General features: G+C 39.1%; 1 protein-coding gene across 5 annotated transcripts in view; it reads right to left on the bottom strand.

The window, feature by feature from the left end:
- The window catches only part of USP32 (ubiquitin specific peptidase 32), a 154,561-nt gene that overhangs the window by 99,075 nt on the left and 31,834 nt on the right, over positions 1–23,652 (bottom strand). For 4 of the 5 annotated variants that reach the window (XM_073315742.2, XM_073315739.2, XM_073315740.2 and 1 more), the window contains exon 2: positions 22,750–22,877. In XM_073315742.2, the coding sequence (XP_073171843.1) occupies positions 22,750–22,877 (128 nt within the window). Of the gene's footprint in view, positions 1–7,587; positions 8,030–22,749; positions 22,878–23,652 lie in introns of those variants that run through there. The other variant, XM_073315741.2, reaches the window with a different exon arrangement.

The raw sequence follows: 23,652 nt of genomic DNA, 5'->3' as shown, positions 1-23,652 counted from the left end.
ATTACTCCTCGTTCTGTCATCTGCTACCATTGAGAACAGTCTAGAGCCATCCTCTTTGGAACCCCCTTTCAGGTAGTTGAAAGCAGCTATCAAATCCCCCCTCATTCTTCTCTTCTGCAGGCTAAACAATCCCAGCTCCCTCAGCCTCTCCTCATAACTCATGTGTTCCAGTCCCCTAATCATTTTTGTTGCCCTTCGCTGGACTCTCTCCAATTTATCCACATCCTTCTTGAAGTGTGGGGCCCAAAACTGGACACAGTACTCCAGATGAGGCCTCACCAATGTCGAATAGAGGGGAACGATCACGTCCCTCGATCTGCTCGCTATGCCCCTACTTATACATCCCAAAATGCCATTGGCTTTCTTGGCAACAAGGGCACACTGCTGACTCATATCCAGCTTCTCGTCCACTGTCACCCCTAGGTCCTTTTCTGCAGAACTGCTGCCTAGCCATTCGGTCCCTAGTCTGTAGCTGTGCATTGGGTTCTTCCGTCCTAAGTGCAGGACCCTGCACTTATCCTTATTGAACCTCATCAGATTCCTTTTGGCCCAATCTTCCAATTGGTCTAGGTCCTTCTGTATCCTATCCCTCCCCTCCAGCGTATCTACCACTCCTCCCAGTTTAGTATCATCCGCAAATTTGCTGAGAGTGCAATCCACACCATCCTCCAGATCATTTATGAAGATATTGAATAAAACCGGCCCCAGGACCGACCCCTGGGGCACTCCACTTGATACCGGCTGCCAACTAGACATGGAGCCATTGATCACTACCCGTTGAGCCCGACAATTTAGCCAGCTTTCTACCCACCTTATGGTGCATTCATCCAGCCCATACTTCCTTAACTTGCTGACAAGAATACTATGGGAGACCGTGTCAAAAGCTTTGCTAAAGTCAAGAAACAATACATCCACTGCTTTCCCTTCATCCACAGAACCAGTAATCTCATCATAAAAGGCGATTAGATTAGTCAGGCATGACCTTCCCTTGGTGAATCCATGCTGGCTGTTCCTGATCACTTTCCTCTCATGCAAGTGCTTCAGGATTGATTCTTTGAGGACCTGCTCCATGATTTTTCCAGGGACTGAGGTGAGGCTGACTGGCCTGTAGTTCCCAGGATCTTCCTTCTTCCCTTTTTTAAAGATTGGCACTACATTAGCCTTTTTCCAGTCATCCGGGACTTCCCCGGCTCGCCACGAGTTTTCAAAGATAATGGCCAGTGGCTCTGCAATCACAGCCGCCAACTCCTTCAGCACTCTCGGATGCAACTCGTCCGGCCCCATGGACTTGTGCACGTTATTGCACAATAACTGTGTGTTTAAAGTGTTATATATTGTAAATTGAGACAGGAATGTCCCTTCTTTCTATTACCTTTCTGTTTTATGAGTTATTAGAAGATTACATTTAACGCATTGCATAGCTACAGCTACTTTCTCCCTTTATAACACTAGGGTTAGTGTGAAAATAGATTTATGCCTATAAGAAATTACAAGTTTGGCATTAAAGATGCCTTCACTTCTGCTCTGGTTTCTTAGAATCTGATTTGTGCTTAAGGGGATCACCTGTCTTTTGGTAACTTTTTGCTAATTAACAAAGTTTCACAACTTTTTTGCAGTATAAACCAAACATGATCCCACTTGTCACTGGCAAATTTCCATTTACCTAAATGTTTTCTGAGATGAAAAAATTGACAGAAAGATAGGACAAAGTTAGGATTTTCTTTTAAAAAAGCCAGAATTAAAAAGTCTGGAGGAATTTTAAAAGGGGATGCTTTCTTTGTAACAGATTAAAATGTGCAGGGAAAGAATTGCTACCAAATGGAAAAAATGCAATAAGCCCGAAAAACAACTAGTCTGTCAAAATCCAGAAACCTTGTTCCTCAAAAATGACAGTGTCCTTAGTCCTTAATTTACCTATAGCATTCATAAGGCACAGACACAAAGGACTCCCCGTAATACTACAAGGATAATGAAAAATGTTCCTTCTAGTGTCATTAAAATAAAGACTACAACTCACAATAAATGTGTGGAAGTTAACTAGGAAAGAGTTTCCAAATGGTTCAGGAACTTTGACAGAGAGCCCAAACATTAGCAAATCAGTGACATACTCCAACTATAAAATCTTTTCACACTATTTATCTATGCACTATATTTCACAAATAATTATTTAATACAACAAACCAAGTTTCCAGGCTATGCTGTTTTTGGAGATATTTAATGAAAAGTTAGAATTTTCAAAATATGGACACCTGTTAGTTCCAAGTTGTAACAACTTATAAATATTTTCAGATGAACTATACATCAAATTTCTCTACTCAGACACAAATAAATTTTCAAAGAGTACTTGGAGAAAGTGAGAGATCAATAAAAACCTAGCCACAAATATAACTACAATGAAGGGACTGTAATCATTCCATAATAAGAACTGCTTACAGTACTACTCATGGCTTTTAGATCTGACAAAAAGGCAAGGCTATTACTTAAGGCACCTTTAATAAAGGAGATCTAAAGTGCTGACCTCTATCATCTGAAGTTTAGGCAAGAAAAATGGTTCTAAAAACCAAAAAATCTAAAGTCATCAAAACGCAAATTAGACTTCACATCTGACCTAGCAACAATTCACTTGGGTTTTTTCCCCCCCATTTAGTTTTCTGCCTCTAGGAATACTGTTCCCCCCACTCCATAATAAGAAGTGATGAAGAATAAAACTTACTGTTGTACACAATGGGCAAAATTCAGCTCTGGTGTAACTAGGTCCAATTCCATCGAAGCCAGAGGGTGTGTGCCAAATTCAGTCCAATTGTAACTTAAGGCATCATTCTGGTTTTAACTTTTCCTTCTTTGCCTGTATATTATCACTATTGTTTTCACATTACACAAAAAGGACATTTGTTTTTCCATTCCAATTTTATTCCATTATGCACTTAGCACCCTATCAGAGACAGAGGAGTTGACAAAGCAGAATTAAAAGTGGAGAACCTAAGGGTATGTCTACACTGGAAACTTCAAAGCACGCAGTGGGAACGCTCCCGCGGCAGCACTTTGAACTGCACGTGGTCACGCGCGAGCGCTGGGAGAGAGCTCTCCCAGCACTCCACCTCCACAAGGGGATTAGCTCCAAGCACTGGGAGTGTGGCTCCCAGAGCCTGTCTACACTAGTGCTTTAAAGCACTCAGACTTGTTGCACTAGGGGGGTGATTTTTCACACATTTATAGAGCGCTATAAAATGTAAGTGTAGACAAGCCCTAAGAAAAAGATGGCTGGAAAGGAAAAGGCACTAAAAGAATTTCCTGTGTGGCCAAGTCTTTGCATTAATCAGGGCAAGAGCAAATCACATTCTATGTCTGAAGGCAAGAGCCACATACCTGGACCGTTATCTTTTATCATCCCTCCATATATTTTCCAGTGTAAAACACAGTTTTAAAACTGTTGTAAAAAAATAAAGCACATCACTACTCATTTAAAAAAGAGAGAAAAAACGAATCCAATATACTGAAAGAGCAAAATTGATGCTTTCACTGTGAAGCTCTGATTTATATGACAGTGCACTTAAGGCAACTTCATGTGCGGAGTCTATCATACCTCTCGTGAGAGTAGGTGCGAAGTTTCCACCTTGCTTAACTAAAACCAAGCCTAGCAGACACAAAAATACCGAGGTCTTCCAGCTGGAGGGGAAGAACTCAAATAAAATGACAAATTTCATAATGAAACAGATGTTAATACGTACTGCACATCAGGACAGACAAACATTCTTAACTGAGGGGACGCAGTGTAGCCATGCCCGTGTCCTCAGACTAGAGCTGTACACACCTAAGCTCTGATTTACATTTAGAACAGATTTCTGGGAGGTAATCTATTTTTAAAGATTAAAATATATGAATGGCTCTTACTACCTATGTATGGAACTTAAACAGCCCTTATTTGCAACTGTTTTAAAAGATGGGGTTGGATGTAAGAGAGAGATGAAACTGACAGTTACTCAATTATAGGACAGTGGTGTGACGAAGACCTGACATCAGCACCATACAGGAATTTTGTTTAATTTCAGAGGACCTTAAATCATTTAACTCATACTGAGGTTGGAATGCCACAGGTGGTCATTGTCCCCCAAATTTTCAAGGCTTGCCTGGGTATTTAGCTTTCCAATTTATTACCATCAACAGAAGTTACCCAGCCAAAATGAAATCTTTGAAAACAAAGCAAATTCAAGCTCAGGAACTACAATAAATGTCTTTACAGAATCAAATCCACCTAACAATGCGTACAATCAGGTGGTGATCATTTTTATCTTTGGTTAAGTGGATACCACCCCTCTGGTCCTATATGTTTTATATAAATGTCATGTTCTCTGTCTATATAAATCTCCCTACCGTAGCTCATGAAAGCTTATGCTCAGATAAATTTGTTAGTCTCTAAGGTGCCACAAGTACTCCTTTTCTTCTTGTACAGTATGTGTATCCCATTTTGAGAAACTTGGTATCCTCATCCTGCACTTAACCACTAAAAAATTATAAGCCCCAGACATTAGCTTAAATAGACTATGAAAAAAAGACAGAGTGGTATATATCATCTTTTCCAGTCCCATTAGTTATACTTTGTAATGAAAACATGTGGTAAGCCTAATGTAAAACAGCAGACAAAGGATTAACAAACAAGACCTAGCTCGATCCTCTCCAATGAAGTCTAATTTACTAAATTATTTCCGAGTCTCCCCATATTAAAAGCCACAGTCAGGTATTTCCTTCCTTTTTAAATCGCATTCTGCATATCCTTTCCACTTCAGGACAAATCAGAATCACTAATGCACCTCTGTCTTTCCTTCAATATACAAACAATTAAAAGCTAAGACATTTGCGACAGAGAACCCCTTTGAACAAATCAACATCACTCCTAGATTAGCCACAGGGCTTGCTACAGAGGGCTACTCTGTGGAACCTCTGGCCCCTGCAGGCCAAGAGAAAGGAGACAGAGGTCAAGTTTACACAACCAACTCCCATAGGCATAGTAGCAGCTTCACTCGAGCGCTGCAATTGCGCTTCGGCAGCGTTTTAAATGTAAACCTGGCCCTATATCAAGTAATCAAACCTGAGCTGATGTAAGTATTTGGGCCAATAAGAGATCCCAAACCTTTGAATTTTCAGGAGACCCTTCACAGATAAGAACACATTTTTTGACTGGCCTGAAGTCAGCCCAATAAGCTCTTGTTTTAACTGATGCTATTAACAGCAATGATTCAGGCAAGTGAGACTTCCCAAGATCTTGAAAGTATAACTGCGCTTTGGTGAATAAATTCTGTGTGCAGTCCCATGACCACATGACTCATCTAGGGTCTCTGCCTAAGAACACTTTCATCCCAGTCAGAGCAGAACTGAAGAGATGGGGGAAGTCAATGCTTAGAAAACCCCAGGAGCCTGTCAATGTCCAGTGGTGCTGCAAGAGCTCTGTAGTAACTTACAACATGATATGTTGTTAAGTTCATCTGGTTATGTGTTTACACAAATCAAACTGGTCGTGTTTAGATTTTCACCATTATTTTTATTTTATTTTATCAGTGATCATTTAAAAAAGACATTTCTACAACAATTATTTACTAACTGGCCCCAAGCTCCCAAGATACTGCTGACAACAGCTACATTGCAACTGGATTCAAAGCTAAACATACTGTTAAACAGTACCAGACAAACATGTGGAGACAAGAAATAGGGGCATCTAAAGTATGTGCTTCTCCCTGGTCTCACCTGAAGGGGTGAATAATGATCAGGCCTTAGGAAATCTTCAGAGGATGATCATATCCCAAACTAGAGAGAGAGATGAAGATTGTGGGAGACAGCCCAAGCATGCTTCTTCCATGAAGGTAGTCCTTGAATAAAAGCATTTTTTTATTTCATGTGTAGCGGTTTGAAGTAAACACAAAATGTTTAACCAAAAGGTATTATTCAGAAGACATACTGAGTTTAAGATTACAACTTCTTAAACTGAGTATGTCTTCTGAATAATACCTTTTGGTTCAATATTTTGTGTTTACTTATTTTTTGATATCCTGGGCACGTGTTTAGTGTTTTTGAAAGATGCTAATGAGCAGCCTGGAAACTGAAAGTTAACAGCACGACAGTTAAGAGCACAGGCAGCAGCACTAACCCCAGCAATCTTTCCCATCCCTCAGAGTAACTGTCCATTAGGGGTGATAATTTAGTCTACAATCATTCAATTTATGGCTGAGATTATCACAAGGTTGCCAATTTGTACCAACTGCAATGGTGGTTTTCCTATAATCTTTTAGAAGTAGAGACCAAAACACTTATTTTATATAGATCACAATTTCTCAAACTTTATTAGCTCATGGACCATCTTCTTAAAAAAAAAAAAATAAGTTGTGAAGTAAATGGATTTAACCTAAATTCAAATCCTACCAGTGGCAAACCTGTCACAATTTGGGAAAGACTGCCAATGGTCCTTATTAATCATCTTTGACAGTCTCTAAAAGTCTGATACTGTATAATGAGTTTCACGTAGCTTATCTTCCACCACAGTTGCAAAAGATTGCTATGCTATGCAGAAGACCAAGATTCTCAAGCTATGCTCTATTATGTTTTGTGATACACCCATTCTCCTGCTTTCCAGGCTAGCAATGATTATGTGGGCAACAAACTGGCCAAAAACAAACACTTTTCATTCCTGCCCTTTTGTGAAGCAAAAATAGGACCAGCTTCAAGAACACAGACCACGAATTCTGCTACAGAAGGGAAAAATATTTGAGGAGAAAGAGAAACAAAAGATAAGAGCAAAAAGTAATGAACAATGTCCGCGTGCAACAACAACTGAGGAAGAAAAACAGAGGCAGAAAAGAAGGGTTCAGACTACGTTTTCTATTGTCCACAGGGAATTATGTACCAAGGACAAAAGCATGCACTTGAGCTGAGAAATACCTTCATGACAAATAAGCATGAATTATGGGTTGTTTTTTATTTTAAGCTGAACACAAAAATTCTGTAGCTGTGAGGTACTGGTGACAGAAACAAGTAGAATTTCCCAGAGTGGTATTCTACACAGAAGCCCAACTGTTACAGAACATTAGCTGCCCCAGGCCAAAGGAAAACTGGATGAGCCAACTTCAATGTCTCCACTTCTCATTGAGCTTTGAAAGGCTACAAGAGACTATTTAAAATTGTAGGAAGAAAGGATGTGGGCTATGAAATAATTTATGAACACTGGAAATTTTCAGACTACCCTGACAAGACTGAAAGGATATCAAACCACATGAGCAAACTTACAGCTCACAAAAATCATTCCCCTGCCACCACAATCGTCAAGAGATTTTTTCGCTCAGCGTTTTCTCAATACTAGCCCTACCCCAATAGTAAAAAATACTATACCCAATAGTAAAAAAAATACCATACACACCATTCCGTCACATAGTCCATCCTTGTTCTTTTGAAATGTCTAAAAGAGATTATGATTCTGTAACTAAAATACAGGACAGGGAACCAGAAAACCTGAATTCTACTCCCAGTGAGGCCAGACAGCTGCTGGGTGACCGAGGAGCACTTTATCTTTGTTTTCTTATTTGTAAAATAGGTATACTTTACCTCATTATGTGTTGAGGCCCAATTCATGAATGTATGTACCGTGCTCTGAGATCCTCGGACAGAAGACACAACAAACATAAAACATTTTTACTTCTAAAGAAAAAGCAGAGCTAATCCATGTAGCTGAGACTCTTTTCTTTGCGGATAGTAACTCCCTCTGTTGAGGGAGGGATTGGATCAAAACGAATTGGCTCTTTTTTGCCTCACTGTATGGGACTGCACTGTAATGGTAGTAAGTAACAAAGCTTCTCTCTCTCTCATCTGGATTTCAGAGGACTGGATAGAATAAAAGAAAAAGGAAGAAAAATTATACCTTAGTTCAACAGAAAGAAGTGATAATCATGATAGAGGAACTACATTCAGGAATGGGAACTGAGGAGTGACTGAAATCAAAAAGGGCTGGAGAGCACCAGCAGCACCCTTAATTTCTCCCCAGATCCAAGCAGTGCAACAAGGGGCAAAGAACAGGAAGGGGACAGACATGTTTCTGCAAGCCCAGGGGATGAGTATCACCACAACGACGCTGCTGAAGAGATCAGTAGGTAGGTGGAAGTGTGCAGGCTCTGAAGGAGATTTTTCAGAGGGAGCCTGAACACATCTGATGATGTTGCTCTGGGGACTGCAACTCTCACTTGCTAAGAAAAGCCCCTTGGCAGAGGACCAGAAAAACATCACTGGATTTTTATTTTTAAGACTAATCAGTTAAAAAATTCAAGTTGACAGTATCCCTTTAAACTACACATGAACTATGGTTCATAAGTGTGAATTATTCTAGAGGTTCCTTCTATTATTCAATCCTATTATTTACTCCTTTTTTCACTTTACTCTTAGATCTTTTGTTGCCTGACTAGAAAGAGTAATTCAACTAGATGTGTAAGAGAGCTAGGAAAGGCATTTTACAAGGACAGCAAATTTATAGTTTTTTATTCAGTGTGCCACACCCTTTTCCAAACCCATTACAGAATATATATTGCAGCAGCAGGCCAGTGTATTTGGGGATATATCATTACGGAGGAAGGCCAAGAGGAAGGGATTGTCATTCTCTGATGATGCTTTTTCTGGAAACAGAATCTATACAACCAGCTGCTACAAGCTGGGCTATTATTATGTTGACATCGTATGTAGAAATATAGCTATTTTGTAAATGTAAAAATTATTGCAAGAAGCAGACTGTAGGGCTGAGTCTTTTGCTCTAACAGCAAGAATGGATTAAGAGAAATACTGTCTGAAACCCAATGCGGAGAAATAAGAATAAGATGGATAGCCTTTTGGTATACTGTGGGAGTACCTCGAATCATAAGCAGCATAGATTGAGTCTATGCAGAGTTTAATAAATGACAGATTTAGTCCCCACCAATCCTGCGATTCACAATGTATGAAGAGACTGCTGTTCCCACAGACCCTCCAGGGACCTGAATGGAACTCCACATGGGCAAACTACAATGCCTGCATGTTATATAATGCAGGACTAGGGGTCCAAGTAAGCGTTTTTATAATATTATTTACAGATATTTTTTAAATTAGGTAAAAAAATTATACTGTTGAGCTCTGTATCAGGTTAACTTTAGCAACTAAATGCACTTCCATATTTATAATAAATATGTAACAAAGGTGGTTTCTCCAAACAGCACCTGAACATGCAGATTAAATTTAAAAGGCTAAATATGTAAAAGTTTAAATATGTTACTCCAGTGCAGCACTCATTTATAATGAGAGAAGGGTTTGAAAGGATAACGTACTGCAGAACTCTCGCATTCTTTGGGATTGCGGGGAGGAGGAACCACTTCTGTGAGTAAAAAAAAAAAAAATTCTCAACTCTTCTGCTATAAAACCTTTCCCTAAATTTATTTTTCTTATTACCAAGTTTTTTCAGGAATGATAGACAATCCCATAAATGAGGTGTATGTGCAACAATAAATAAAAGGGTGAGAAAATACATCATGCATATGAGAAGAATGACGATTTTATCACCAGCCATTTTCTCAAGGGAATATATTTATATGAAGGCATAATTCGTGTAGTTTGAAAAATTGAACTTTATGTCTAAGAAGCAATTAGCTTGATAGGTGCTACATTCAAAAACATTACTGAATATTTTTAAACCCTTGACATTTAAAAAGATAATATTTTTAAGGCATCTGAACTATTCTAAACTCAACCCATATTGTGGTATATTCTAACAGAACTTCCTCCATTCATGTGCCACAAATTTTACTTTGCCCTAAAGCTAGGAGAAGTGGTAAGGCAGTTCAGAGAGGTGACTGAGGTCTTGGAAACCTATCAAATTGTACTTACAAATCCTAAATAAAACTGAATCCCATATTATTGGATAATACTTCACTTTAATTATTTTGATTCTAATGAATGGTACAGTAATTGACATAATAATGTAATTTTTATGTAATTTTAAATATTAAAATTTACTTAAACATGCATATTTCTTTGTATACAAGCTCCATTATGACCTCTCAGCCTCCTTTGTCCACAGAGTCACTACTTTCTCCGCATCACTGAAACTAATCAAAATTTGTTACTGGAAGATGAAGGCTATAACAGCTGAACCATCATCTATTCATGTTTGGGTCATGAAGTTTCAATTTATAAACTAACAACTTTCAATAGCTATTTTTTCCAGTCATCACACTAAAAATTCATTCTTTATTCACAAAATCAGTATTTTCTCACACAGTGTTGTTATCTCTCTAGGTAATTTGTTCACGCAGCTATAGCCCTAATTTACAAATGCATTCTTTACCTTCTATTATACCATATTGTCATAAAAATAGTCACGTCATCTAAAGTGATAATCTGCAGTTATCTGCATGAATCTAAACCTTTATTGCAACAAGAATTTAAAATATCCAGCTAATAAGATAATGATGTGCTATTCCTCTGAATTCTGACTGGGTTTTTTGATACTTTGCTTACCTAAGTTGTTATTATGACACATATTCCAGTGCCAGCAAGAAAAAGTTCACTGTACTACACTTCTCTTCACTAACATTTCTTACACACCTTTCATACTTTTTGTACATTCGGCTTCAAAACCCTATGTCCGTGTTTAAAAAAAATAAGGCATTAATTGTGCAGTTAGATCCACCAGTAACTGCTTCTCCTGCAACAAAATTTGTTGGCCTATTTTGCTAAATATAAATAGGCTGCTCCTAGCTCTCAGTTTTACCTAATGCAATATTGTAGGTATCCTTCTCAAGAGGAATCAATAGTTCACAAATCAAAAATGGCCAACAAGCCAAAATAATTTTTAATCATTCGGTATCAGCTTCTGGGCAACAACTTCTTGGACATGCAATGAAATGCTTCCTCTCATACTCCTTTAGTAACTATGATGAAGTGAGCTGTAGCTCACGAAAGCTTATGCTCAAATAAATTTTTTAGTCTCTAAGGTGCCACAAGTACTCCTTTTCTTTTTATGGGGCAAAAATCTCTTCTACTACTTTGTGCACAAACAGCAACTGTGTGAAAGAAAGCAGAAGCTCTTTGCGTGGTTTCCCTCTCTCCCAAGACCGTGCAAAGCTTGCATGAAAATGCACTAGAGGCTCCACTAAGCCAAGCATAGCAGGAACCAGAAAGCAGTAGTTTAACGTAGCAAGTTCCCCTGAAAGGGGAACAAAGTCGCAAGCAGAAAGGCTGCAGTAGTTAAAGCTATCCACAAACTTTACTCTCACACAATCTCTTGGGGCTCATCTACAGTATAAAACTGTATGTTTTAACTTGATTACAAATAATCAAGTCAGCTGACAATGTTGACCATAGCTTACCAATTAGCGTAGAGCTGTTGGTTCAATCACAGTTCACTGATGTTATTCTAAAACACAATTTGTTCCGGAGTAAATTGATGGTCATCAGCATGTCAGCTAACTCAATTTTTTCATAATTGTGTTCACATTCAACAACACTCTAATCTAGGCAGCCTTTAACCTCAGTAGGAGTGCTGGCTCAACATCCTTTCTCAGGTCTTGACAAACAAACAGGTCTGGCCTCATCGGTATCCATTAACAATACTGCTGGAAAAATCATTTCCCTAGCCTGTCACCTTCATCACCTCACTCCTTTCTTTGTATCCCTCCACTGGCTCCCCTTCTTTATTATAGCATCAAACATAAGCTGCTTGTCTTTACTTTCAAGGCCCCTCATAGCCTATTCTCTCTCTACCTATCATCTCTCATTTGTTAGTGAAATTTCGATTCCTGCCTCCAATCAGCACATGATGCCAACCTCCATCATCCACTTAATAAATTTTCAAACATACATCACTTCTGGTTTTGAAACAATTTCAGAACGGCCTAGTTTTAAGGGTTTTTAAGGGTTCAAAAACCAGAGAAGCAGATTTAAGGATTCAAAAATCAAACAAGCAGATTCATGTAGTTCATGGTTAGGACAGGTTTCAGAGTAGCAGCCGTGTTAGTCTGTATTCGCAAAAAGAAAAGGAGGACTTGTGGCACCTTAGAGACTAACCGATTTATTAGAGCATAAGCTTTCGTGAGCTACAGCTCACTTCCTCAGATGTTATATTTCCAACAACATTTCAACAAGACAAACAAAACAGGAATATAATATGCTGGGATTAAGTTGTGTCAGTCTACAAAATATAGTTACATATGTTAGATTGAAAGAGATTTTAAATATCTGCACTGAGATTAACTTCATCAGAGTTAATTATTTTATTTTAGAGTATAGTCTGTTTCTCCAAAGATGGTTCATTATACCAGTTGGTGTAGCTGACATCTAGAGCAGTGTTTGCCCAAGCTCCCTAGTAAATAACCAGGGATTAGATATCAATCTGCTTACTTCAACAGCATTTATTTTATTGTTGGCTGAGCAAAACGAGGCCTAACATTCTGGTCAATGGCATGTCTCTGTTTAACTATCTGAATCTCGGTAACTTTCGAAGACCACAGCCAATCAATTCCAAAGTTTCAGGAAACATTCTAGCCATCAGTGGAAAGAACCCTTCTGATTGTCATCAACATAAACCAGCAAAGCCTAACTTCTGCACAGGGCCCACTTTGTGCTGCAGGCAGAGGAGCATGGCTGTATCAGAGATAACTGAGCCAAGCATCAACGACTCATTCCTGTTACTTTTCACACTTCGTATTTCAGTCAGCAGCTGAAATGAGTCAAGCAAACAAAACTGCAGATCAGGACTGAGGTGCTTTCACAGAGTTGGAACCAGTGTGGGTTTCAGGACTGGAAGAGTGGGGGCTGCTTCAGATCAGGAGCTATATGGGCTAAAGAGGTGGGAGGCTCGAGATCTGAATTATGGTTACCTCCACACTATGCCTGGCTCAGGCTAGATCATTTACCTTTTCCCAGCTAAAACTATTATAGTTCATCTAAAAACAGTGCCCATTTGGTGCTGCAAGCAGTGATTCTTTTGGCTGCAACACCAAAAGGACACTGATCAAGGGCAAGCTGTTGATATTAAACTGGATTTAAGAAAAACAACTTCAACAACAATATTTTGGTTTAGTGGCATTATCCTGTATAATTGCTACAGGTTCAGGGATAGAAACTGCATTCCTGCCACCACCTGCCAGCTTAGCCTACATACGCAATGGAGTGACCCTCTAGTCACATAATTTTAAATACATGTTTTCAGAACAGGAGTAATAATCTGGTATTTAAGAATACACATAATTATCACATTTCCAAGAGATCTCATATGAAAGCTATTTCAAATCCAGAACATTCCTAAAATTGGAATAAAGAGGGAATACGCCACATCCAGTCTGCAGAAGAGCATCACTCCAGCTACTCCCTTACTTCCCCCGAAAGAAAAAAATTCTAATTTTTCACATCTATTAGTTGGGCACACCAGGCCTTCCAAAGCAAACAAAAATACAGGAATGTACAAAACAGTCTCACTTATAGACAATACTGAGAGGGTTTTCTTCCAGGGAGTTCTCAAGGCCAACAATATAATAGTAAGGTCAGAGGGGTAGCCGTGTTAGTCTGTATCCACAAAAATAACAAGGAGTCCGGTGGCACCTTGAAGACTAACAGATTTATTTGGGAATAAGCTTTCCTGAGAAAAACCCCACTTCTTCAGATGCATGAAGTCATCTGAAGTGGACTCACTAGAACAGCAAACTCCAGACGGCAAAGGAAGCAGCATCCAGAAGAGGGACTCCTATATTAGGAAGAGGTAGTAAAATGTGGCCCAACCAAGGCCACTCCTCCACAGCACTGCCTTGGACGCAGAACTGTGTTGGGGACCCACCCCCCCCAACATTATGGGAGCACTATGACCCTGCTGGTGCCTCCTTTCTCCCCTGCTATATAGCTCTGGGGGGAGAACTGCAGAGGAGGCAGCCAGAGACTCCAGCTGGTAAGTCCAGAAGCAGTGAAACTAAAAGTACTTCAGATATTTAGAGAGCATTCTACAATTTTGACTCGACTCTTCCTGCCCTGTGTGACTAGCAGCTTGTTCCAACCCTTCCCCCTTCCTCAGTCTCTACATCTCATCTTCACTCCAAACCTACCCTTTTTTACCTTCTTCTCCCTGGTCCTGTCCCCCTCATCCAACCTTCTCTTACTTTTTCTTTCCATTTAGCTTATCCTCTGCTAACCAACCCCCACCTCACAATATCTTGGCACTAACATGATGTTTGTCACCATCACATTGTTCTCTCTAGTTGTTTGTTTTACCCCTTCATCTGTCTTGTCTATTTAGACCCTAAGCTCTTCCAGAGAAGACCATATAGTATTTTTTTATACAGTGTGTAGCACAATGTGTTGGCCTTTAGGCACTACCATAAAAAACAGGATTACCAACAGTGTTCCAAGCATTCTGAAGACAAGAAAACAGTTTAATTGTGAATAAGTCATAAAAGCATTTGACTGGTCAGAGAAAGCCCAGTTTACAGGCCCCACTGAAAGTCTTCATAGCCCAGTTCAAGACCAAACATCAACATCCAGTCAGTCAATTAAAAGTTGATGTCTTAAAAGTAAAATAACTTAAGAAACATCACTAATTGCTTCTAATCCAATATTCCAGTGATTGTTTATATTATCTACACATGGCCTGAAGGTTGCCTTCTCTTATGGTTAAGTTAAGCTGTTATTTGCCTTTGGAATCTGCGTACACTTGACACAAAATGCTTCCCCCCCTACAAAACAAAAACACAAACCTTTAGAACCCAGATTAACACAGAACCGGTTATAATGTGGCTCTACAAAACACCAAGGATATCCACAAGGCACAACGAATAATGAAAAAATTGGTCTATAGATCTGAAATGCTATTAAATTGCTCTCCAGATGCAAGTTACCGCTTGAGAAAAATAACTTTGGCTGACTACTTATCTCCATCAGCAAAGTTAATTTATTCAGTTTAAACTTTTATGAATGAGTTTTTTTTTCCTATCATCTGGAAAACTGCTCAAGCTTCTATAATCTGGAAAACTGCTCAAGGGGTAACACACTGGTTTTATTATGCCAACAAACGTAGTACAAAAGAGATTTCTCCAGACAGAGGTAGATTTTCAGTGCGATGCATCACGTTTTATCCATCCAACTCACATTATTGCTAATGAGAGTTCAATGTCTAATTTTTTTAATGAAAATTTTATACCCAGAGTCTCACTCCATTTCTCTCTCGTGGAATATTCTATCAGCAAACAAAACAAGCTAAACTGTATTATTTATTAGGTTTGAAATTCAGAGTTTGACAGCGGGTAGAGATATTGAAAGCCAGTAATAGTGGAGAAAGGATGTGCAGGAAGTTAAGAGAATTAATGATGGTAGGAGGTATGATTACAAGGTTAAAAGAACCAAGAGAGATTACTGAAAATTCACCATGAGAAAGATTTAAGATTAGCCTTAAAGCTCAAAAGATAGAGTTGCAAAACAGTAAAATTGAAGTTTGATTCAGTGTACACTATTAGAACTTCAAAATTCAGTATAGCTCTCTTTGTTCTAATATTCTCCTCCCTAGTTGCACACAAGTAAGGAAATTCTATTAGTTTATTAATTAAATATTTCTTATGATGTGGTTTGAATATTTCTGTTAAACCCAGGCTAATAAAACTTCAGTGTATTTATTTCTTGTGCCCATTCTACTCTTTGCTTCTGTAAATATTTATTTACCATTTCTTTCCAATATCTGCAAGGGAATAAGCCAACAACGTCTTTACCCATATTTTTATTTGAAATCTTCAATAAAATATTTGATCACAATAAATAAGCATGCAGACAGTGCCTCTTATATTAGATTTCCAACTACCACTAAGCATCAATATGATACATTTCAAAAACAGAAAGAGCAAAACTGAAAGTTCCCATTATTCTTTTCACATAAACCTCTTAAGAGGAGTATTTTATGATGAGTTTCAGTACATCACAAGTGACAATCACTTATTTCAGTTCCTTGTAACAAGTCTGTGTAAACTAAAACTTCAGGTGTTTGTTTTAACTGCTATTTTAACAAAACCTGATGTCTGCACAGAACTTGTATGGTATATTGGCAGATTATACCTCTTAAATGAGTGCAGCAGAACCCTGTAACTAATATTTTTGCTAGCCAAATCCCATTTATCTATGATCTTTTCTGTAGTTTTCTGAGAAAACCAGGGAGGTAAGAGAAGACTAGCTCTCCTACTTCCTCCCCTCCCTCACCCAGGCAAAATTTCTCTAGTATTGTATAGCTTAAACAAAATAAAATGAAAAATAGAAGATTTCGTCTATGAGCAGAAGTAACATTCTCACTTTCAAGGTTCAAGTTCAGAATGAGTCTAGTCTGAATATGAAGTCTAATATCCACTCCTAATGGAAATGGCACCTTTCCTATCACATTACTTAATATTTTTGGTAGTTTGGTTGTATCAATTGCTGGCAAAGTAGTGCATCAGAAAAATTTAACTCTTGGACAACTTTTAATCAAAAGGTTTAAAACATTAAGAACTAGACTAAAACACTGATCGCACAGTGTGAGGTCAATAAGAGCGAAGAAGAGGATCCTATATTGGGTGCAAACTTAAGTTTATCAAACAAACCACTAGGGGATGGGAAGTTTATTTTGAGCTTCTTACACAAGCCTTTAATGAATGAGGGTGTCATTTGGCACCTAAAACGTCACATGGTAGTTGCTAACAAGACATCTCTGAACAGGTGATGAGGTTTCCTAGGAAGCAATAAAAATTAGGCTCAAGTTTCAGGTGTGTACATTGGTAGAAGACGGTCTGTGAGACACACTGTGGGCTGATGCCATATGAACAGGCCTGTTAATTCTATGGTCTGTGTATACTGGAATGACATCCAGCGAAGTTGACACCTTATCTTATCATGGACATGCTACATATAGCACTTTCAAGGAAGAAGGAAAAAACTAAATACTAATCATGGACAAACATTGTTAAACACATTACGTCAACTGTTTAACTGAGAAGAATAGTGTTCTACTCAATCTGACTGACTGCGAATTTTAGTTTATTAGTATTTACTTCAGTATTTATTTAGTGGCTAATGCAATATCAAAAAGCATAGCTTTTAGGCCAGAAGAAATCCAGCCAGATATAATTTCATAGGACTACTCAATTAATACACTGTATCTTCTCTGTTCTACTCAAATATTTTAAAATATACTGTGTAAAAATTGCCATTTAACTGCTCTAGTCTCAAATATGAAAAAACTGCATTTCTAACACTAACAAATCTTTTTTAAAGTCACACACTTGGAATCATTTGAATCATTTATTGTTCCTGTTGTAAATTGCTAAATAATTTGATTGTCTTTGCTTTGTTTATAATCTTAGCATTATTTAGTTGCACAGGACACCTTAATTCTGGTATTTTCTAACTTCTGAGTGCTTGACTTTGCAATCTTTATCCTGTTTTTAATGAAGGTTTTCAGGTGTAGTTTCCTAGGTTTTTAAACTATCAAACTGAAACCAGATAATCCCACATGCTGGAATTTGTGGAGACCCAGATGGTTCATCAGATGGGTTAGAACCTTTAGAGAGCAGTTATGCTAGTGGAGTAATTGATAGCCAAAGTACTCATCCCCACCTTAACATCATTTAGATCAATGGTTAAAGATTAGAGGTCTCAGAATAGAGCTTTGAGTAACTAATCTTTTTGCTTGCTTTCCCCACTTCCCAAGCCACCCAAGACAAGGAGTTGTCACTTTGGATGGGCTATCACCAGCAGGAGAGTGAATTTGTGTGGGGGGGTGGAGGGTGAGAAAACCTGGATTTGTGCTGGAAATGGCCCACCTGATGATCACTTTAGATAAGCTATTACCAGCAGGACAGTGGGGTGGGAGGAGGTATTTTTTCATATTCTCTGTGTATAAATAAAGTCTGCTACAGTTTCCACGGCATGCATCCGATGAAGTGAGCTGTAGCTCACGAAAGCTCATGCTCAAATAAATTGGTTAGTCTCTAAGGTGCCACAAGTACTCCTTTTCTTTTTAAAATATGGGTTTAACCAGGCCCTGATTTTGTTTGAAGAATCTAATCAAGGTACTCAGTTCACAGAGATGAGTCACAAGTGTATTACTTAAAGTATATTGCCTGACTGACAATTATTAGGCATATTTGGACATTTTAATGCTACATAGTTTTGAGGTGTCACGGTCTCAGCATTTAGCCAACATAATCCTGGTTCTTGCATTCATCTTGGTTCACTGACTGAAATCTGAGACTTGCTGTCAGGTGGAGGGCAAGTTAAAGTAAGATAACCATGACGTAGTCTCTACCAGTGAGCAATGATTTAAAAAACAGAAGACAACCAGCAGACATTATTTGAAAACAAAATCCACTGCTATCTGTGATCACATGTCTCATCACTAGAACACCACAAGATCACATGGCTCATCACTAGAACACAGTTTAATCCCTAACTCTACACTACAAAGGGAGATGAGAGGTCCAGTCTCACAGTGGAATTTTAGGAGTATTATTCCAACCCAATAACTCATAAGACAAGATACAGTTTTGTTCCTATCCAATCACTTTATAGGCTATTAATAGTGAAAGCATCCTGACCATATATTTGGAAGTTAAGATTAGAGAGATATTTCAAATGAAGAGTAAGTTATACAAAAACTTTTTTTTTTTTAATTTAATGTGAGCTAGCATGTACATAGCTATTTCCTCTTGGGACTTGGCTACACTTGCGAGTTACAGTGCAATAAAAGAGCCCCAGGCGCACTAGCTCACTACCCGTCCACACTGGCAAGGCATGTAGAGGGCTCTGACTCCACGGCTACAGCGCTGCTGGTACTCCACCTCGGCAAGTGGAATAACATTTGCTGCGCCCCCGCTGGACCGCTGCCAGTGTGGACGAGGTGTTGCATTACTGCTCTCTGATCAGCCTCCGGAAACGGCCCATAATCCCCTTTAGTCAAATGGCCACTCTTGTCATTGTTTTTGAATTACTGTAGGAATGCGGATATGCCCTTTGGAAGCCCCATTTCTGACATCCGGATGCTTATCTGCTCCGAGACAAAGCAACCATTAGTTGGAAAGCTGCATGAGAGAGAGAGGCGGGGGGGGGGGTCTGCTGCTGAACTTACAAGACAGCATGCTGACATGCTCTCAGCCCCCCCAAAAACTCTCTCTCTTCCCCCTCCCCACATACACACAACACACTTCCTGTCACACTCCACCCATTTGAAAAACACGCTGCAGTCACTTGCATGCTGGGATAGCTGCCCATAATGCAATGCTCCCAATGCCGCTGCAAGTGCTGCAAATGTGGCCACGCCAGTTCACTTGAAGCTGTCAGGGTAGACAGACTGCAGCTCTTTCCCTACTGCGCTGTACGAAGGCTGGTTTAACTCAAAGTGCTCTACATCTGCAAGTGTAGCCATGCCCTTAAACACTGAACAATTTGCATAAGAAATGTCCAACTATATCATAACAGTGAATAAAATAGTCCATGCTTTCATCATCTGTTTCAGTGCTGGGAAAGAAAAAAAAAAGACAAAAAACTGATTTATAACAGGCCAAAAAATACCCATATTCATGGAATAAACAGCTATATCTTGGAGTAAATCTTGAGATCGATGCAAAAGAAACATCTGTCATATTTTACAAGGTTAATAAACCTTTTGCATTAAATATTTCCCATATATGTATTACCACGCAGACAGACAAAAGCATAGGTCCTCTCGTTGGTGGGGAAGGAGAGCTAATAATTGAGGACATTGAGAAGGCTGGGTTGTTTAGTGACCATTTTGCTTCAGTCTTCACAGAAAATGTTAATGCTTACAGATAATCAACACAATACTAACAACAAGGGGGAAGGAATGCAAGCCAAAATAGAGAAAGAAAAGGTTAAAGAATATTTAGGTAAGTTAGATGAATTAACATTGGCAGGACCTGATATAACTCCTCTTAAGGTACTTTAGGAACTGGCTGAAGCAATCTCAGAACCATTTGCAATGATCTTGAAGTACATTATAAGAAAAGTTAGAGGAGGACAAGAGAATAGTATCCATTGTTAAAAAGGGGAAAAGAGGACCTGGGAAGTTTTAGACCAGTCAACGTAATTTTGATACCTGTTGAGATACTGGAACAAGTTACTGATCAACCAACCTAGGGGATAACAGAGTTATAAGGAATAGCCATCATGAATCAGTCAAAACCAAATAAGGCCAAATCACCCGAATTTCCTTCTTTGACATAGTTACTGACTTAGTGGATAGGGAGGAATCAATAGATGTGATATAACTTGATTTATACTTTTGACAGTTCAACAAGACATTCTGATAAGCCAATTAGGGAAATGTGATCTAGATGAAATTACTATAGTGAGTGTACAACTGATTGAAAGACTGTACTCAGAATAGTTATCAATGGCTTGCTGTCAAACTGGGAATGCGCGTCATACAGCAGTCATCCTGAGTCCAGGACTACTCAGTGTTTCCATTAATGACTTGGTAATGGAGTGAAGAGTATGCTTACAAAATCTGCAGAGGACAACAAACTGGGAGGGGGGTTGCAAGCACTTTGGTGGACAGGATAAGAACTCAAAATGACATTGACAGATTAGAGAATTGGTCTGAAATCAACAAAAATTCAATAAAAACAAGTGCAAAGTACAGTAAAAGCTATTTTATCCAGCACATTGGGGGTGCTGATAAGTGAAAAATGCCAGTTAACAAAGAAGGAGGGAATTTGGGTGCAGGGGGATTTGAGGTTGGGGCACAGGCTCTGGAAGGGAGTTTGGGTGCAGAAGGGGGCTAAGAGCAGGGGGTTGGGGTATGGGAGGGGGTTCAGGATGCCAGATCCGGGCGGGGGGGGGGGCACTCACCTCAGGCAGCTTCTCACAAGTGGCGACCTGTCCCGGCTGCTCCTAGGCAGAGGCGTGGCAGACGGCTCTGCACACTGCTCCCACCCCGCCCCGAGCACTGGCTCCACAGCTCCCATTGCCCAAAAAACATGGCCAATGGGAGCTACAGGGGTGGCACTTGTGGACAGAGGTGGCACGCAGAGCTGCCTAGCTGCGCTTCCACCCAGGATCAGCAAGGATAGGTCACCGCTTGCGGGGAGCGACACAGAGCCAGGTAGGGAACCTGCTAGCCCCATGCCAACCGGACTATAAACCGGACTTTCTATGAAGATTAGAAATGCTGATTTATAGAGCTTTCTGGTTGGTACAGGGCCAGATAACACAGCTTTTTACTGTACTTCTCTTAGGAAGGAAAAACCAAAAACACAACTATAAAATAGCAAGTAACTGGCTAGGAGATAATACTGCTGAAAAGGATCTGGGGGCTACAGTGGATCACAGATTGAACACAATTCCAATCAACAATATGATGCCGTTGCAAGAAAAAGGCTAACATTCTGGGGTGTATTAATAGGACTCTCATATGTAAGTCATGGGTGGTAATTGTCCCACTCTAGTGGGCACTTGTGAGGCCTCAGCTGGAATACTGTGTTCAGTTCTGGGCACCACACATTAAGAAGTGGACAAACTGGAGAGTCCAGAGGAGAACAACAAAAGTGATAAAGGTTTAGAAATCCTGACCGATGAGAAAAAGTTAGAAAAACTGGGCATGCCTAGTCTTGAGAAAAGGAGGCTGTGATAACCGTCTTCCATTATGTTAAGGGCTGTTATAAAGTGGACTTTGATCAATTGTTCCCCGTGTCCTCTGAAGATCGGACAAGAAGTAATGGGCTTAATCTGCAGCAACGGAGATTTACGTTAGCTATTAGGAAAAACTTTCTAAATATAAGGGTAGTTAAGCTAAGCCTTCATAATTGGAATTTTTTAAGAACAAGTTGGATAAATACCCTTAGGGATGGTCTAGGTTTACCTGGTCCTGCCTCGGCACAAGGGGCCAAATTTGATGAATTGAGATCCCTTCCACCCCTACATTTCAAGGATTATCTTTTAAAAAAATTAGATGTATGTACTGTGTATAAGATCAGCAAAATTGAAGATATTATAAATATATAATTAGGAATGACAAGCAGCAAGATCTCAGCTTAAAGTTCTGGCTAATCTTATTCTTTTCCCTCCAGCATTCAGTATTTTATTAATTTCTCTCTCAAATCACTTCAACACTGAAAAATAAAACATTTTTCTGAACATCCATATTAAACACACAAGATGGTAGCGTGGTGGTTTTTTTTGGTGGGGGGTTACACAATATTTTTATTTATGGAGCACATTTTGTTTCTGGATATTTTTCTGTATTATGTATGAGTCTTTACAAATACAGTTAAGTAATCTTATTTGATTTACAATCTTTTAAGACACTTAAATTGTCAGTAGAATTCTGGAGTAACCAGAAGTATGGGTACCTTTAAAAACAAAGAAAGCCCCACCTTGTCATGAGAACTCTACAGGGTCAAGCTCCCACCTCAAATCAACATGAGTCTAGGATTTTGACTCTTTCGAAAATAAGACGGTATGCCTCTCCATTCCGTTTCCCCAAGCCAATCTCAGGCTGCCAACTGAGTGTAGATGGACCTCATTGTCACTTGACAGCTATTGCTCTCTCTTGATTAAGCAACATTGATAGTATCTGACCAGAATCGTGGCCAACTGTCCCCAGCCAGAAAAAGTGAGCTGTAAAGCTGTATTAAAAATGGCATGCTCATCACAATTAGGATGGATGTATACTCACACATACATACATCCTCTAAGGAAAACAGTAAATATATAAATATAGATAGATATAATTACCTCTGCAACTTTTGGAGGCACTCCATCACCAAGCACTTCCCTAATGAAGCACTGCTGGCTCATGTAACATGAGAGTCCACAAGTTCTCTTGAAAGCATCTCTCAGACGCTTTAGTTCTACATCTGTAACTGTATTAAGAAAAAAGAAATTATAATCAAGGGAGATGTGCAGGAAGATTTAGCAGCTTTAACTGCACTATCAAGAAGTCCTTTCACAGAGAAATAAAAATTTCTAAAACATATCCTCTTGTCTTGCAATAAAAATACCTAGATAAATTAAAGAAATTGTGTATTTAATTTATTAGCTCTCATTAGACATCTGGAAAAATATTCCAGAAAAGGAGTGAAAAGTCACATAGAACAAAAAATTAAACATCAATTGAATATTCTCTGTATAATATATATAAATCTGGACTGAGTATAAGCCAAACGCATGATCTGTAACTGATAGTTGCCAACATGTAGTTAAGAGTTGAACTAGCCAAGCTCCTTCATGTAAGCAGTTTTCATTTACCAAATAAAGAAGTCTGCTTTTGTGCTATATAAAAAAGAGTTTCCGCAAATCACCACCTACAGAATCATAATACAAAAAGCATTAATAGAAAACAGATCTAACTATATTATGGTTAAGTTTTGGCAGGAGTGGAAAAATCATTTTTTAAGTTTTTCTTCCACAGTCACAGCTGCAAGCTGATTTCTCTACTGAAGCGTATTTGCACCAACCTACAACATATGACAAAAGGATTGATGGGTTCCCCTTTTACATGCACACAGGCTTCCTCTTGCCTGAAGAACTGGTCTTTGATTTTAATACTTTACACTTCCAGCATCTTTCTAATGAAGTTCTTCAAGGTCCTAATTCAGCAAGGCACTTAAGCTTGTGCTTAACTCATGTGCTTGAGTG

This window comes from Lepidochelys kempii, chromosome 17, assembly GCF_965140285.1.
Source record: "Lepidochelys kempii isolate rLepKem1 chromosome 17, rLepKem1.hap1, whole genome shotgun sequence".
Classification (NCBI taxonomy): Eukaryota; Metazoa; Chordata; order Testudines; family Cheloniidae; genus Lepidochelys; species Lepidochelys kempii.
The sequence above is the reverse complement of the archived record's forward strand: the minus strand, read 5'-3'. Positions and strand labels throughout refer to the sequence as shown.